General features: G+C 38.5%; 1 protein-coding gene across 24 annotated transcripts in view; it reads right to left on the bottom strand.

Moving 5' to 3' along the window:
• The window catches only part of SYNE1 (spectrin repeat containing nuclear envelope protein 1), a 289,553-nt gene that overhangs the window by 81,724 nt on the left and 191,216 nt on the right, over nucleotides 1-16,613 (bottom strand). For 20 of the 24 annotated variants that reach the window (XM_068184611.1, XM_068184610.1, XM_068184631.1 and 17 more), the window contains 7 exons: nucleotides 14,056-14,250; nucleotides 12,882-13,022; nucleotides 8,260-8,427; nucleotides 7,445-7,606; nucleotides 6,112-6,306; nucleotides 2,444-2,617; nucleotides 450-641 (listed from right to left, as the gene is read on the bottom strand). In XM_068184611.1, coding sequence (XP_068040712.1) covers nucleotides 450-641; nucleotides 2,444-2,617; nucleotides 6,112-6,306; nucleotides 7,445-7,606; nucleotides 8,260-8,427; nucleotides 12,882-13,022; nucleotides 14,056-14,250 — 1,227 coding nt within the window. The remainder of the gene's footprint in view (nucleotides 1-449; nucleotides 642-2,443; nucleotides 2,618-6,111; nucleotides 6,307-7,444; nucleotides 7,607-8,259; nucleotides 8,428-12,881; nucleotides 13,023-14,055; nucleotides 14,251-16,613) is intronic. The other 4 variants (XM_068184613.1, XM_068184623.1, XM_068184620.1 and 1 more) reach the window with 4 other exon arrangements.

Consider the following 16,613-nt stretch of genomic DNA (forward strand, 5'->3'; position numbering starts at 1 on the left):
GATGCCACTAAGTATTAGCCATAATTAAAAATTGTTCCCTTATGTAATTTGTTCACTGTGTTGTGCACACTGTAAAAAAGCACATATTTAGGATCATTCTTTGGTTGGGGAGAGTAATCCTGCCCCAGACCATACACAATCTAAACAGACTGGAAACAGGAATAGACTATATCCAGACCAAGGTAATCATCTATCTATTTTATTATTGTCCTTCCAGTGAAGATACTGAGCTTAGGCTAGTTTCACCAAAAAGCAATGTTAACTTGAAAATTATCAAGTAAAGCTTTCTAGGCAGTTCTTTATTTTGGAGCTATAATTCCATTTACTAAGGATGAATAACTCAAACTGAACCAGTGCAATACTTTCACTTTTTTTCCCAGTTGCATAAAGTTGCTATGAAATCCCCAAACTCCTGCCCACCATGAAAACAGCTGGAAGGAGCCACTCACCCGAATGTTGATCTGTTTGTCGTGGAGCACCCTCTGCAGCTCCAGAAGGCTGCCCTTCAGTGTCCTGAGCTTCACAGCCAGCTGCTCTGCCTCATCCTTGGTGTGAGCCTTCCCTTCCATAAGCAAGTTCTCATTGTGCACAGACAACTCTGACAAGGCTACCACCTTCTGTTCTATTTCAACCAGCATGTTCTGCAGCAGCAAAAACAAAGACCCGAATTCATACATTTTCCAGCACTTGTGATGTTTTCAGGCAAGATGACCTGTGGCCTACCTCACCTGTGTCCAAACTAAGAGAAAGTCAGATTATCATTGCTTTGCCTTCCAGTCCCATTCAGAGTTCTTTAGAACATGCTTGCAAATGTTTGTATTTGCCATTTCAGTTTGCAACCCTTTCCAAAATAAGAACTTAAAAAGTTACTTGAAACAAGTAATTTGTTGTAGAGGAGATGCTCTTTATTTGCATATTAAAGGTAAAGGATGGCTAAGAAGCTAGACTGACATCCATTGATGACAAGAAATGAAGCATGCAGCCAGAGTTACTTCTTTCCTCTTTCATTTACACGTAGACAAGTGCTTCCTACCTCCTCTTATGTGTTGCTCTGGCTGTGTTGATAAGCTTCTCTTGTCACTATTTGCTCTTTCTGATTGGTGCATGATGGACTTAAGGATTTCTGTATAATCCTCTTTAGTCTAAAAAGAGACTTAAAGTGACAAATCTCTGGCATGTTTATTCTCAAAAGCTACTTCCCTGACATTCCATTAACCATTCATTTATTAGAAACATCGTGCATATTTTGATCTCCCAGATTCAATGTTCAAACAAGTCTTGCTCAAAAACCTAGCCTGACATCAAATGCTTTTGTTTCCATAGCAACTGTCAAGTGTGAATTTAGAAATATTTCTCCTGAAGGAATATGTGCAGAATAATATCGGCAGAGTCTCTAAAAAGTGGAAAAAAAATATATAAAACTTACTGATTTAAGATTTTAAGAAGCAGCAAAAGAAAAGTAGCATCTACTCTTCCAAAAAGTTAACTTTTCTTTTTGAGTTTCCAACAGACTGTATTAAAAAAATACTGCTCTGTTAAAGTTCATGGGGTTTATTTAAATACAACAGAGGGCTCTCAAGGACAGGTGATGAAAGACCTCTTGAGACTAAGCAGACTGAAAATTCCAATGAGGAAGTATTGTCAGTGAAAAATCTTCAGACTTGCATGAAACTTAACTCTCATTTAGCCTAAAATAATTGACAGCATCATTCTTTAATAAGAAAAGTAATCTTTTGTCCATCTGTCTCTTGTCGCTTTTGTAATTTTAATTATAACGATCATATAATTCTAAACTATCATTTAAAAATAGAAAACTCCCACTAATTTGAGAACCTGGATGCTATGAATGATCTAAGTCTTGTTAATAAAAGTATTTGCAAAAACTCTTATTGCAGCAACATGTCTTTTCTCAGTTGTTTGGTATTCTGAGTTGATTAATCTTCAAGCCATAAAACCAGTAAATACTGATGATTATCCTTTATTTTTGCATGTATGTATGGATTATTCTTGAAGAAAACACAGCACTACCCCATTCATCACTGCTAGTGCCAGTATGTTCTTCAGCTGGAAAACAACATGTAGGAAAGTACACTGCAGGTGTTTTCATACATGCCAGGTGAGCTGCTCAACAATCTCAGCCTGAGGCGAGCAAAAACAGCAAGGGAAGCAAATACAACACCTTTAAAGCTAACAGAACTACATCTAAAATATGTGGAACTTCAAATCTTTCTGCAGCCAGGACATTTTGTTTTCCTACTGCTATGTTCACGTGGGCTTTCTAAAGTGCTTTTGCAATCTCTAATGAGAAATTAAGAACAGGCTATATTTTGTTTCACAAACCTTTAAGTAAGCTTACTGAGCATATAGAAGATGTTAAAGAGCTCAGAAACTTCTCCACAAATATGCTGGCTCATTCAACTCAATAACTGCCTTAATATTTTACCTGACAGTCTACCAGCTGTGCTTCCATGTCCATAGGTTCTTCAGCAGGAAGCAGAGTGGTGTCCAGCGTTGCTCGGGTACTGAGTAGCCAGTGGTCAAGCTCATCAGCTTCACAACGGTACCTCTGAAGAGCCTGCTCTTGCCGTTGTTCTTCGAGCTGCTCATTCAGTTTTTCCTAGAGGTACAAATTATATTTCACTTTTTAGGAGAAATAAACCATAACAGTCACTTCTAAAAAGTTGTTCCTCTCTATTTTGCACAAATCCTATGCAGGATTTCTAAGACATATTAAGACCTATATTTTACAAAATATTACTTTCAATTGATGAGTGTGTTTTTTTGATGACTGAAATTCTGTTTCAGTTCAGTCACATTATTTCTACTTTCTCCAGCAGAACTCTGCTATTACAGCTTTCTAAAAGTGAGGTCTTTTCTGCCTCAGTTTGCTGCTCTCCTGTGGGCTTCCCCCACATTGACTCAGTTTGCTCAATTAGTACAGCACTGTTTGCTTAGGGAGAAAGATGCAAATGAAGAAAAGGAATACACAAAGCTGAGAATGAGCTGCAGGGAAAAGAAAGCAACTTTGCCTATTTTGGCAGCAGTCAGCTTCACTGACTCTCAAGAGAGGCACAAGAGGGGTACTTCAAGGACCAAAGTATGGGTGGGCCCTTGGTACAGTCACATGGGTAAAGAGAAGCCTGAAGAGCTGTCTACCTTCTCTGGCCTCTCAGAGGATCCCTGAGCCATAGGGTGTGGAAGGACATTAAATTTCAATGGCTGCTGCAGCATCAACATCACAGCAACACAGATGCCCCGGTCCATCCATCAGCTCATCCATCCATTGGAAAGACAGGGAGTGATCAACAAGTCTTGCTCACCATTTAATTGTCCCATACGAATCTGAAAACTGGCTGAACAGCTGCAGCCCAACAACTTTGCTAATGACACAAAATGGAAGGAATGGCTGTTAGGCAGAGGGCTAATCTGCCATCTAGATGGACTCTGAAAAGCTATAAAAATGAGCTGACAGGAAGAAAGGAAAGTGTGAAGCCCTGTACCTGCAGGGGAGCAACCCCATGCACCAAGTACAGGCTGGAGGCTAAGCAGATGGGAAACAGCTTGGCAGAAGAGAACAAGGAGGGGGTCCTGGTGGACCCCAGGTTGAACATGACCCAACAATATGGAAAAAGAAAGCCAGTGGTGTCTGGAGTTGCTTTAGGAGTGTTCTCACCAGGATGAGGGAGGTGATCCTGCCCCTCTACTTAACACTGGTGAGTCCATACCTGGAGTACTGTGTCTAGTTCTGTGCTCCCCAATACAACAGAGATATTGAGTTCTGGAGAGAATAGAGGGCATTTTGTGAATAAGAAAACAAATAGGATGGTCAGAGGATACTTAATTGTATCAGATAATATGAAACCTAAGTATGGTGCAAATATTATGGAACAAGGGGAAAAGATTGTATTCAATCTGGCTGGGATAGAGTTAACTTCATTGCAGTTTGTACAGTGCTTTGCAGCTGTGGTTAAATCTGTGCTGATAACACAGCAGTGTTATGGCTACTGCTGAGGACAGCATAAAGGCTTTCCATCTGCCCCTCAAAAAGGCCATTAGGCTGGGGGTGGGCAAAAAGCTGGGAGAGGAGATAGCCAGGACAGTGAATCTGAACTGACCAAAGGGACACTCCACACCAGATGAGATCATGCTCATCAATAAAAGCCCAGGGAAAGGGAGGGAGGGGCATTTGTGGTTATGGTGTTCATCTTCCCAAGAAACACATGCCAAGTTTTCCAGGAAAGTAGCTAAACATCTGCCTGCTGACTGGGGAGTAGTGAATAAGTTCCTCATTCCCTGCTTGCATGCACAGCTTTTCCTTACCCTGTTTAAGCTGTCATTATCTTGATCCATGAGTCTTTTTGTCTGCCTTCTATTTTTAACCCATCTCAGGAGAGAAGAGTAAGGCTGGATGTTTGGCTGCTGGAAGGGTCAACCTACAACACTTTGTAAGGAAATTCAGACTCAAATGTTCAGGGCAACTTCATCACATAGAGAAGTGTTTGCACAGCTTTTCCGCATGCTCAAATTCAATTAAAAAATTAAAAATTACTGTGAGAACAATTTAAAGAATAATGACAGTTGTTAGATGTCTTAAATAATCCAGACCTGAACAGTTCTAAAATGCTAGTTACTTGGATTAGGTCCACAGAAAGAAGAGTATCACCAGTCCACACCCTCAACAGCAAAATATTTTAATAATCTCTTTAATCTTTATTTCTACATTTACTTCTCTGGGGTGCTCTGTAAGATTTTATCTGTGAAATCAGAACTATGAAATACACAGGTTAAATTACTTAATGTTGTCCACATATCATGTATATTTCCTAGCCAGGATTATTAGGGAATACTTGTGGTATGGTGCCAAAGTATCCTAATCACAGTTAAGAGTAATATATGAGTTATGCTTTATCTTGAAATTATTAGTTAGCGTTTCCTAAATGCTACCAATATGTTTGTTAGATCCTGTATGGGGTGAAAGCGATAAACAGCTAGATCCCCTATTCTACTTCCAACCCCTCATTTTTAATTAAAAGTTATTTTTCTTCTGGGAAGGAGGAGCTAAGTGCAACTTTGTTATTTAAAACTAAAAAAGATATTTTCTAATGACCTGTTCACTGTCCTAGGTGACTGGACAGAACTAAAGCAGCTGAAGCACCCTGAGACTCTCCTGTAATCCAGTGTCTTGGTTTAAACTCAGCTGGTCACTAAGCACCACACCTTAGATCTACACAGCTAATTCTCACTCTGCTTCTCTGAATCAATTATGATGGAAAATATGAAGGCAGTACTTGCCGTGTTTCTGAATTCACTGCTGCAGTTCTTAACAGTACAGAAATAAAGCTGTCCCGCACTGTTCAAAGTAGCCAAACTGTAACCAGCTTTAGCATGATTGCATGTTCTCACCTGTATAACATATGCAGCAACATACCTATTTGTAAAGGGCTTGTAAAAATACCCTTAGAATTAAAAGATTTTTGGTAAAGTTGGTAGGCAAAGAAATAAAAGGGTGCATCTTCCTTGGTAAAGTTGGTAGGCAAAGAAATAAAAGGGTGCATCTTCCTTGGTAAAGTTGGTAGGCAAAGAAATAAAAGGGTGCATCTTCCATGAAAAAAAGTTTGCATGAAAATCACTGGAAAGGTGAGCATAGACAACAACGCAAAGATTTGGAAGAGGAGATGTTTCTTGTTTTAAGCTTCCCTCTTCTCTTGTCTAGCAGCTTGGAGAGATGATTCCTCAAAAGTATATTGTAGACAATGTGTCTGTTAATATCTGCACATCATTTATGCACACACACACACAGATACACACACACACACACATATATATATATATATATATATATATATATATATACACACACACATATATATTTGAGTGTGTGTATATATATCTCCATATGGCTATATACAGCCAGAAGAAACTTGGAACATATATAATATTTGTGTGTTCCAAGTTCTTTCTGGCTGCTTATCGCTTAGCAATAAGATGAGGGGCTCACTAAAAAAATACTGGTTATTTATTACTGAAAGGAATTGTGAGAAATAAGCAGAACTGAAAATGAATTTTTTTTTTTATGGTGACTAAAAGTATTTGTGATGATTTTTCTTGTACCTCTAATAGCTGTCGTTTTCCTGATGCCTTCATTCGAATTGTGGCCATTCGCTCTGCCAAGACAGTGAGGGTGGACTGCAATGCCATTTGATCAGCACCTTCTGCATCAAGTGGTTCTGAAACAAGCTCCTGAGCCAATGATGTCTGAAGCTCACTGATTTCTTCTTGCAACATTAAAATCTCATCCATCAAAGCCTATTAAGAAATGAGAGCAGGGAATGCATTTGCTTCATTTACCAGTGAGAAGGAAGTACTTCAGGAGACATAGACTAAATATAAAATTCAAGACAACTATCTCGGGGGAGTACCAGGAACACAGAGTAGAGCAGAGCATCACTACCAGAATGGCAGAAACAGTTATTCCATAAGGACTGAGTCCTGCTTTTAGAGGCTTGAGTTAGGATCATTTATCTGGTTACTTAAATATGGATTTAATTACATATCTTGAATTTCAGACATATCACAAGGAATTATTTGGGAAATTGGAAATTTATTCTTCCAATAAATTATCTGTAGGGCATTCTAGTATTCACAGTAAAGATATTGAACACGTAAGTGAGTGTGTGTTTGTGAGAGAAAATTAGGGGCATGTTTTAGCTTCCAGCCTAAAACTTTCTAACTGGATAAAGAACATCTAGCCATAGATGTAAATATTCAGAGATTTATTCCATGGTACCTTCCTTTTATAGGTGTATTGAAAAATGGTTCACAGTATAAGAATAAGAGTAGGAACTGATTTTGCACCATGGAATAAATCTCTGAATCTGGACAGACAACATAGATTCAACCTATAAGATAGAAGGCTTACGTGATTGCAACTCAGACCTATGTCAGTATTCTCTTATTAATCAGATAATTATTTCTTGAGATTTCCCTTGAGGGAATTTTTGCGTGCTTTCGGTTTGTTTTGCTTAACAAAGTGAAAAATTAATTTTGATCAATATACAGTGCATCAGTATTGATTATGATCTTAGTAAATTTGGCAACATTATAAATATTCTTCAGCAATGATGTTGAAGAACAGTAGGTATACCTGCCATTGGACACAATCTTGGACAAAAGCTTTTGCTGAAAATTTCAACTGGACAAACTCTTATGATCTATTCTATTTCTTTCAAAAAGGCTCCTTATTAAAATAATCCCCATCACACCACCTTTAGAACAGCAAGAAGCCCAGAAAGGCAAGACATACAGTTAATAGAGAAGGTTTAAGCAATAAATGCATATGTTTGAGGTATCCAGCCATGAAGAAGGTTACTGTGTAAAAAAAACAGAACAAAAGATAAGCAGGCAATGTGCACTTTCCCTTTCGTCCTCACATACAAGATTTTACCTGATGTTCAGCCATCTGGCTCTCTGGGCTTTTGGCTGGTTCCAGACTCTCATTTAGCTTCATTTCAGTGGTCTCCATTTTCGTGGATATAGACTGGAGTGTGTCCTGATACTTCTGTTGACGCTCAAGAGCTTCATAGAGTGTGCGCTGCTTTTCACTGATCTGAAGAAGAATGGAAGGTATAAATTCTCCTATTTAGTCTGCTTCATATGTCCCTGGGCTTAAGACACTAAAAAAAAGTATAAATTACAAAGCAAAACATCCATTCTAGAAATATTTATTTACTTAAAATTTCATCAGTAAAATTCTAGGTTCTGCTGCTTAAAAGAAATGGAAATTAATAAAGCAGGGAAAACCTATGCACATTCTCATGCATTATTTTAGATTTCATGCACTCAAACATGGATGTGCTCTACTTGCTAGACACATAGTTCTTAATACCCCGTAACAGCTACTGTGCCTCTGAAAGGAATTAAAATCTATAGCATGTGATCAAGACTGACCATTTTCATACATCACTGAATGACTATGCTGCAAAACTACACAGAAATTGGATTCTGGGCCTTCTTTGCCTACTCATCAAGCATGACTACATATCCCTACTAGATTATGGAATACAGTCTGTCAATGGCCAGTATTTCTGAAGCCAACTATCAGCTTTAATGGCTGATTTTAACAAAAATAATATATCTCAACTAACAATTCAAGTTACCATCTGCAAAAACTGCAGAGAAGAATATTAGCTGAGCCAGTTATTTGAATTTTATTCCTTAAAAGCTAGCCAACTGTTTTGAAGTCTCCAAATGCAAACTTACCACATTTTTCAGTGTTTCCCAAGAACGCTGCAAATCATCCAATTTGGCACTAGCAGATGATTCTAAGCCAGGTTCATAAAACTCCTGGGTGGCTGAGGTGCTGGGTTGAAGTTTAGCAGCTTCTGTCTGCAACTGTTCAGCAGATAAGGCTTGGTAATAAGCAATGTCCTACAAGCATGAAGTACATTATTGCACTTTCAAAAAGAAAGATACTACATGCTATCCCTCCAGTACTGCCCCCACTGCATATGTCCATTAAAATAAAGCCCACAAAGCCAAAACCACCAGGAAACCTCTTAAAAACACAGCAAATCAATATCTAATAGTATCAGACTGAGCATGTTTTGGACCTTCACTATGATGAGGATTTTGGACGCATTTTTTTCATGTTCATATTAGCTAGGAGGTGCAGAAGGCAACTGTGGACAATCACAAAAAGTCTTGGAGGAGAAGTGTTATAAATGGGAGAGTTGTTCCAACACCATTACAACTACACATGGGGGAAAACCCATCACAAAAGACAGCAGCTTATGGTACTGTAGGTGGCAAATACCAACCGAATGAACACTATCACAAAGAGAGCAGCATAAGAACCTAAAAGGAATATACTGAAGGACTGGTAAATGAGGCAAGAAAGAGTATGAAGCATCAGCTTATTGTAAGCTTTCAAACAAATGGAGAGCCTCAACTAACTTATAAAAGATATTCAGAAAAGGGACCGAAATTGCTAAGGAAATGGGAAAATGTTCAAACAACCAATGAAAATTCAGAGCAGAATTATTTCTCACCAGAAGTTCTATACTTAGTGTATGGAGATTTCTTCAACTGTTGCAGATGACAACTGAAAACATCTACAGAAAATGTAGAATTAAGGAAACAAGTACAGTACCTATACTTAGGTCAGGAAAGTAGACTTGACGACAAGGATTATTTAAAACTGAAACCATGTATGACAGTTAGCACTACATTATTTGGGAGGTGAAAAATGCTGCCTCAAGGGAGGGTGCAAAGCAGACAGAACCAGGCTCTTCTCAGTGGTGCCCACTGACAGGAACAGAGGCAACGGGCACAAACTGAAGCACAGGAGATTCTCTCAGAATACCAGGAAATGCTTTTTTACTGTTAGGGTGACTGAGCAGTGGGACAGGCTGCCAGGTCTCCATCCTTAGTGACACTCAAAATCAACCTGAATATAGTCCTGGACAACCTGCTGTACACGATCCAGTTTGACAAAGGGTGTTGGGCCAGAATATCTCTGGAGGTCCCTTCAACCTCAACCATTCTGTGATTCTGTATAGATGTATAAAAATTAGGTACTAAATAAGACTAATTCTGAGGTACTGGAGCTCAAAGTGTAAGAAGGATCGTAATTTGGAACAGAATGCAAATAAATTATTTAATACCATATGTGAACAAAACCAGACAAGCTCTGGAAGAGCACAGAAACCAGATCACTCCCATAAAACTGACCATAAGTGTCCAATGAGGTACTTCATCAAAGACAATAATTGGGAAACTTGAAAAACTTAATGATGAAATTGTTACAATGTCCAGGAGCCAGCATGGAATAGGTAACAGCTTAGCACAGCAATGTCAGAATTTTTCACTCTGACCGCAAGTGATCTTTCCAAGTAATGGTGAAAAATTGCACCAGTGGAGACAACTTCTCATTTTGCCTTGCCTGCAGCTAATCTCCAGCCCTTTGTCAGTCCCCTCTCAAGACCAATGCTTCTGAGATGGTTTTCAGAATAAAGGGCTTGTTTTCACAGAGAGGAAAAAGCAATCCCTTTCCTCATCTTTCCAACTGCTTTCTGGAGTATACAACATGGCAACTTCTCTTTGGCAGAGCTTTCACATCAGGGCAGCAGGAATCCAGACGTTCATGCAAGTAAAATATTTTGTTGCCCCTCTAAAGGCCCTAACATCCCATGGCTGTTCTTATGAAAAGTAGCCAATGAACAGTAGTCAAGTTTTGTTGTTAGATGTAGTGGCAAAAGGGTGTGTTTAGATTTCCTAAGATATGTAACAAGTGCTGGTGCAACCTAGATGAGTATTCTTAATGGAAAGAATCCTTAAGTAGGCTGTGTACAAGGAGATAGAAAAGCATTTAACAGTGACCCAGTGGATAAAACTAAAATCACAGGATCAGCTGTGGCCTACAGGGCATCCTGCCAAAACTTCAGCTTTTCCAGCTCAACTGCCCTGCATTGTATATCAGGAAACCAAGTTTTAAAAAGCGTGTCAAATTTTAATCAATTACATCTTTGGGTAAGCGCAAGGAAATTTAGCCTCAAAGGATTCTCATTCAGCAGTGCAGCACAGATGAAGTGTCTGATTTTGCTAAATATCCAAATTAACTGCATTTCAGGACTGTTAACATAATATTTTATATATTATGAAATTCCTCAGTGTTTCCAACATTAATGCCTTCATAATTCTACCTCCCTCTGCTGTTTTTGGAGGAGTTTCAGAAAAAAACCCGTTTTTTAACTTATGGTAGGCCAGAATTGTCACTTTCTTGTATTTCTGGTCTTGTTTTAATCTATTTCAATAAATATTCTCATTATTTCACTAATAAGCAGTTGGCACTTGTTTTATATTTTCATTACTTGTTAGAAATGTAAATAAAGTGTATAGATGTCTGAATTCAGACTAGCTATATTTCACCATTAAGAGATGCTAGGAAACTGATGAAATACTATAGATAGTTATTCAGGATGAATTAAAAAGCAGTCTTAACATATAACATTTCCTTCCCCAATTGCCTCTTCAGAAGAGTTTTACATTTTTTCCAGAGACTAAACTCATGCTATTCTTCACTTTCTAGAGTTCCTGCTCATATTTTTTTCTGGTAGTTTGCAGGTGATCTTCTTGTGAGAAATTAGTTCTTAACTCAGGCTACTTTTTAAAACAAAATATTTCCAAATTTATTTTCCTGATTTGCTGTAAAAACACAAAATGTTTATAACTCACATTTGAGCTCCTAGTTCACTAACTTCTACGATATGGTTTTTTAACCAACCTTCTCTCCTGAAGTCTCCCTGGGCATTCATTATGACCAGCCTGGCAGTTTCACAGCTTCCTTAGTCTTAATCTTATGTGAGTGTGAACCTAAGAATTTTGCAAGCAAACCACTGCATTTTGGAATGTTCTTCCGCTGGTTGTTTAACACATGCAGTTCATTTCAACATTAACTACACTGAAGAAAACTTCAGCTCTAAGTTTTTAAGATTTTCATAACAGCATCAACTTTAACTCTCTCAAAAATATTCTACTAAATGAAAGACATAATATTTTTCAATTTTGCCCTAGTAAATAACTTATTCTAAAACTTGTATTTTGGTGTTAGCTCATGATGCAACAGCATGTTCACTGTGTTTTCCTTATTGTCTGAGTGACTGAATCTTTTTGACTTGTTTTATATTTTAAGAGAAAAATAAAGAACTGACATTAGCTTTGTAGATTAGGAAGCAAATTGCTTTTGGTCCTTTAACTCCTTCATTAATTAATGGTGTCATAAGGCTTCTATGTTGAAATATCTAGATGCCTTTTTACTGTAAGTCACCTTCACAGGGAACTTTCTGATTATCTAAAATGATAGAAAAGTAGAAAAATCCTTCTTATACATCATACAACATTTTTAGTATGCCATTGATGATTTTGTCACCACTCTTACTATCTTACATTTTTTCTTATGTATTGTATTTATCAACTTCTATAGCACCATATCCATTTCTGAAATTAGCAGAAGGAATCAATTAGCATCTTGCTCAAACTTGTCTAATTCTACTCAGCAGTGCAACACAACACATTCTAACCTTCAAATCTGCAGTGGTCAATTTTGGAAGCAGTCACAAATGCAAAACCAACCAATCAACCACAAAATCCAGAACATGATGAATTCAGTGAGGGGGCGATGGCTTCTTAGGCTCACTTCTAAACTTCTAAAGCATAACATTTTATGTGTGACTTTATATGCACGATGCTCAATGCGCTGGCTCAATGTTTACATTTTGATCAATACTGATATACACTTGCTCTGACAAGAAGTGCAAGAGCCCTCAGTTTTGATTTAAAATCTAAAATCTGTTATTCCACTGATCTGCCTCACTGGCACTTAAAATAGACTGCCATGGAAATGAACAATATATGAAAAAGACCACATGGAAGTTAATAACTGAAATGATATTAAATAGAAGATAACCAGACTATGATTTCAGTGCCACAATGGTAATTGAACAGTAAGATAGATGGATATGGACATAATGCAATGTTTCATTATGGGGAGTACAAAAAGGCATTTTTTCTCAGGATGCAAGATTCCATTGAGTACTACCGAGAAAATAAAAATTATGCTGTAAGTAGAAAACACTGGTGATATTGCAATTGTCACTTAAAATTTATTTTTAAAAATAATGGATAGCTGTAACACTGGATTTATACAATTTCAATACCTGTATCCATTTTGAACCAGAACCTGAAGGTTCAGTTTGGTAAGAGGTTAAGCCTCAGTTCCTTGGAACTATAGCTAAACATTATTTTAGAGGATTAAATAAACCACCTGTGGAATGGAACCATGAATGTCTGAGATAAAAGCTGAATGAATGCCAAGAGAGCAGTACCTGGTTAACAGAAGCATCGGTATTAGCCACAGGTGAGGGAGAGCGACAGGCAGGTGGAGAAGAAATCTCACTGTTGGTTCCCTCCTCCCCAGACTCCTCAGTGACAGGGGAGAGCAGCGTGTGACAGCGACCAGCAGTCATCTGCCACAGGAAAAGCAACCCCAGAGCACAGGAAGAAAATCAGTTACCTCAGCTGAGGCTTGACTTAGACTGAGATCAAAACAACACATGGCCAGAATTACCACGACATTAATTAGTCATGCTTCATGCTCCTACATTTACCAGTTTAGAAATCTGTTGAATAAATAGTCTAATTTATTTATCATACTTCAGTATGAAAATACTCTCCTGTGCTTTAATGGATTTTAAAAGACAATGCAGAGCAAGCAACTCAACAATAACAAATTCAGGTTTGCCTAAACATCTTCTAATACAATCTCTGCTGCATATAGAAATACTATGGAGAGCTACAGAATACCGGACTATTTGTCTCAGTATCCAGGTTCGGTTGGAACAACAAGGAACAGACTTGAAAAACAAAATACACACAGCCCAGTATTCAAATGTAACCTCCTTCCTTCTGCAATGTTGCTATAGAGGGATAAATCCTGAAGTCTGACACTCAGACAAAAATCCCGGTAGCATCAGCAGAATGTTTGTAATGAGACCCAGTTAGAAACAAACAAAAGCAAAGTCAAACATTGTGCCTATGGCAGTACTTAGACAGCTTTCATTTCCAGGACACTTATCTGAGAATACAGCAGCATACTGTCAATTATCACATCAACATTTTAATGTGTGAAAAGCCTATACACTGCAACATCTAATAAAATCATATTTATTCTGGTTTTATTTTATTCCTGCAACTCATCAATTTCTTAGCACTTGTTCTTGCATGCTGACAGCTACAAAATAAAAAGCCCAGTATTTGCATATTACTGCTCACAAATTTCACATATTTGTCTGTTAAATAACTTCAGCCTTTATCAACAAGTCTTGAGAACCCATATAAAGCAAAATACAGTAAAGGGAAGCTGCAACTTGCTTGGTTTGCCACACTACAGCCATTTCAAAAGGTAGATGTGAGCTGTGGCAATTTGCTGCACAGGGGTGTCGCAACGATGCAAGAGGAAGTAGCTCAGATAACGAGTACAGTGACCAAGGCATTGCTTACCATAACCACCGAGGGATGAGTGGGATGTGCTGGGAGCAGGTCTGAATCCAGCTCCTCCATTCCCTCGGACAGCCCCTCCACTTCTGTCACTGTCAGCAGCATGGTGGCATGTTTTGCTTTCATAGTCAGCATCTTGCACTTGGAATTCAAAGAAGCAATTTGCTCCTGGTATCCTTTGATCTTCTGAGCCAGCTCCTGAGAAAACATTTTTTTCCCCCTAGTGCTGATGCAGCCGGGAGAGGCCACAGGACCGGCAGCATTTCAGCTTCCGCGGCGAAGCGAAGCTGTGCCCTCCCAGCGCAGCCAATACCACGGCAGCGCTGCCGCTCTGCTGACGAGCAGGTCGCCAGCGGAGGAACCCGGCCGGGCGCGCCCGGCCGCGCTGCGAAACAGCGGAGCGGCGGCTCCGGAGCGGCGGCGGCCGCCCAAGGCTCTGTGTGCGCCGCGCCGCAGAGCGCAGGGAGGGACGGACGGACGGACGGACGGACGCCTCACGTTCGCATCCTGCCTGAACCTCAGCCCACCTCTGTGAGCTGCACGCTGCAGCAAAGGGAAGCGTCTCTCCCTCTTCCTGCCCTATATCCCCCCGCCCCCGATTTAGTTCCATTTATCTGAGGCAGATGAAGCTCCTCCGCATAGTGCGTGCCAGGGAAATGAGGTCATGTAGTGGACACAACTGCAAAAAATGCCCCATTCAGCTCTCACCAGAAAGAACGAATTGTCCAAACAATAACTCACAGGGTCTAACAGGCTCAAAAGTGATAGGAACAATCAGTCACATAATAAGATTAAATGCAGACTGGATCTCTTTTTGTCACTGCTTGGATAAGCTGTATTTTAATCTCCTTTTGATTTTGTATAAGTCTACTGAGTTAAAAGTTGAGCTGCACAGGACTTACCTTCCTTTAAAAAGAGACGGGGAAACTAGCATAAAGCAGATGATATTTTAAACGGTTGGGGGTTTTATGCTTAGGAAATGGTCTATTTATGTGGCCAAACACCATTTTAAGCTTAAGATTTTTAGATAAGAAAGATGAAAATGAATACTCTTATGACTATTCATAAGTGTCTTGTCTTCTCCTACCATATAATGTTGGCCTGTTCAGTATCTGTGAAAAATGCATACTTTACGATTGGCTTTTCGCAAATATTACAATGAATATTATATGTGTAATGTTAGAAAGTTATGCTGTATTAATTCTCTTAAGTCGTGCGTTAAATATAGTTTTAGGTTACAACAAAATGTTAAAATAGAAACTCTGTGATGTAGGATTTTTTTACTAGCTCAAGCAAGAGATGAGATAATCAAGAAAATCTTCGCACAGAGATGGCAGTGATGAGGCCCATAAAGAGTTACTGCCTCCTTATTGGAAAAGACAAACATTCTTCCACCTTCTCTCCTTCTCTCCGTGTTTATGGAACCACCAGGATTAAGGGGAAGAAGTTGACAAAAACCAGAAAAGTTCTTAATTCGCAAGGAATTTATGCATCATGTATGAGATGTATGAATATGCAACAGGCTACTGCTTTTAAAGGTTATTCCTTTGTTCACAAGGCATGCTTATCGGACTTAAGTGCCCGAGAGCATCTGGATGTCCGTAATTCTTTGCTTTTTATTGTCTTGTAATTGTCCTAACTCTAAATTTTTATTACTCTAATTGTATTACTATTTTTATAACTATTTTATTATTATTAAACTTTTAAAATTTTAAAAACCAAGTGATTGGCGTTTTTCACAGTATCCAGTTTCAAAGCTTTCAATTAATATATTTCAAATAAAAAATGGTGGAAGCATTTCATATTTCTGCTGAAGCTATTGTTCCTGTCTCCCTAGACGCTCAGTAACAAGTTGGAGTTTTGATCTAAGAAGTGGAAACATTTGTATAAGCTTGCCTGCTAAATTGATGATTATTCATTCAAGTATATATTTCTACTTCATTTTTATACCTGCCCTTACTTCTTCAAAACTCACAAGTTTTCAAGGAAAAATAGCAGCAGGAGTTGCAAGATCTACTAGGCACAATAATATATCATTACAATATATTTTCAAAATAAGTAGGAATACTGCTTCAGGCTGATAAATTAGAAGATTTTTTTGGTTGTATGACATTTTCAGTAAGAAAATTCTTCAGAGTTACAGTGCAGAATACTCATTGCAAGAAATACTGAGTTAGGAATTGAAACATCTCAAAGACTGAGGATGACACTTCACTACTTGAGTTTCAATGGCACCTTGTCACCATCTGTCATGTTAGCAACAAAAGGACCTCTCTTTGGTGCTCCAAAACTTTCATTGGAGACTAAGAAAAGTCTTGATTATAAAATATCAAGCAGACTAGTCAAAAACCAAGCTGCAATCAAATCAAGCCACAAATTTAATGGCTAGCAGCTTGAATAGGTATCTGCTCTTTGGCAAAATCCAGTCATTCACAAATGCTCAATGAATGACATATCTGAACCTCAATAGGAAATTATTGTCATTCAGTATACTCTATTCCCTCACCAAATGCAATGACATTTGTGGTATTAATGTCCAATGCACTGAGCATATAAAATGC

This window comes from Anomalospiza imberbis, chromosome 3 (assembly GCF_031753505.1).
Source record: "Anomalospiza imberbis isolate Cuckoo-Finch-1a 21T00152 chromosome 3, ASM3175350v1, whole genome shotgun sequence".
Classification (NCBI taxonomy): domain Eukaryota; kingdom Metazoa; phylum Chordata; class Aves; order Passeriformes; family Viduidae; genus Anomalospiza; species Anomalospiza imberbis.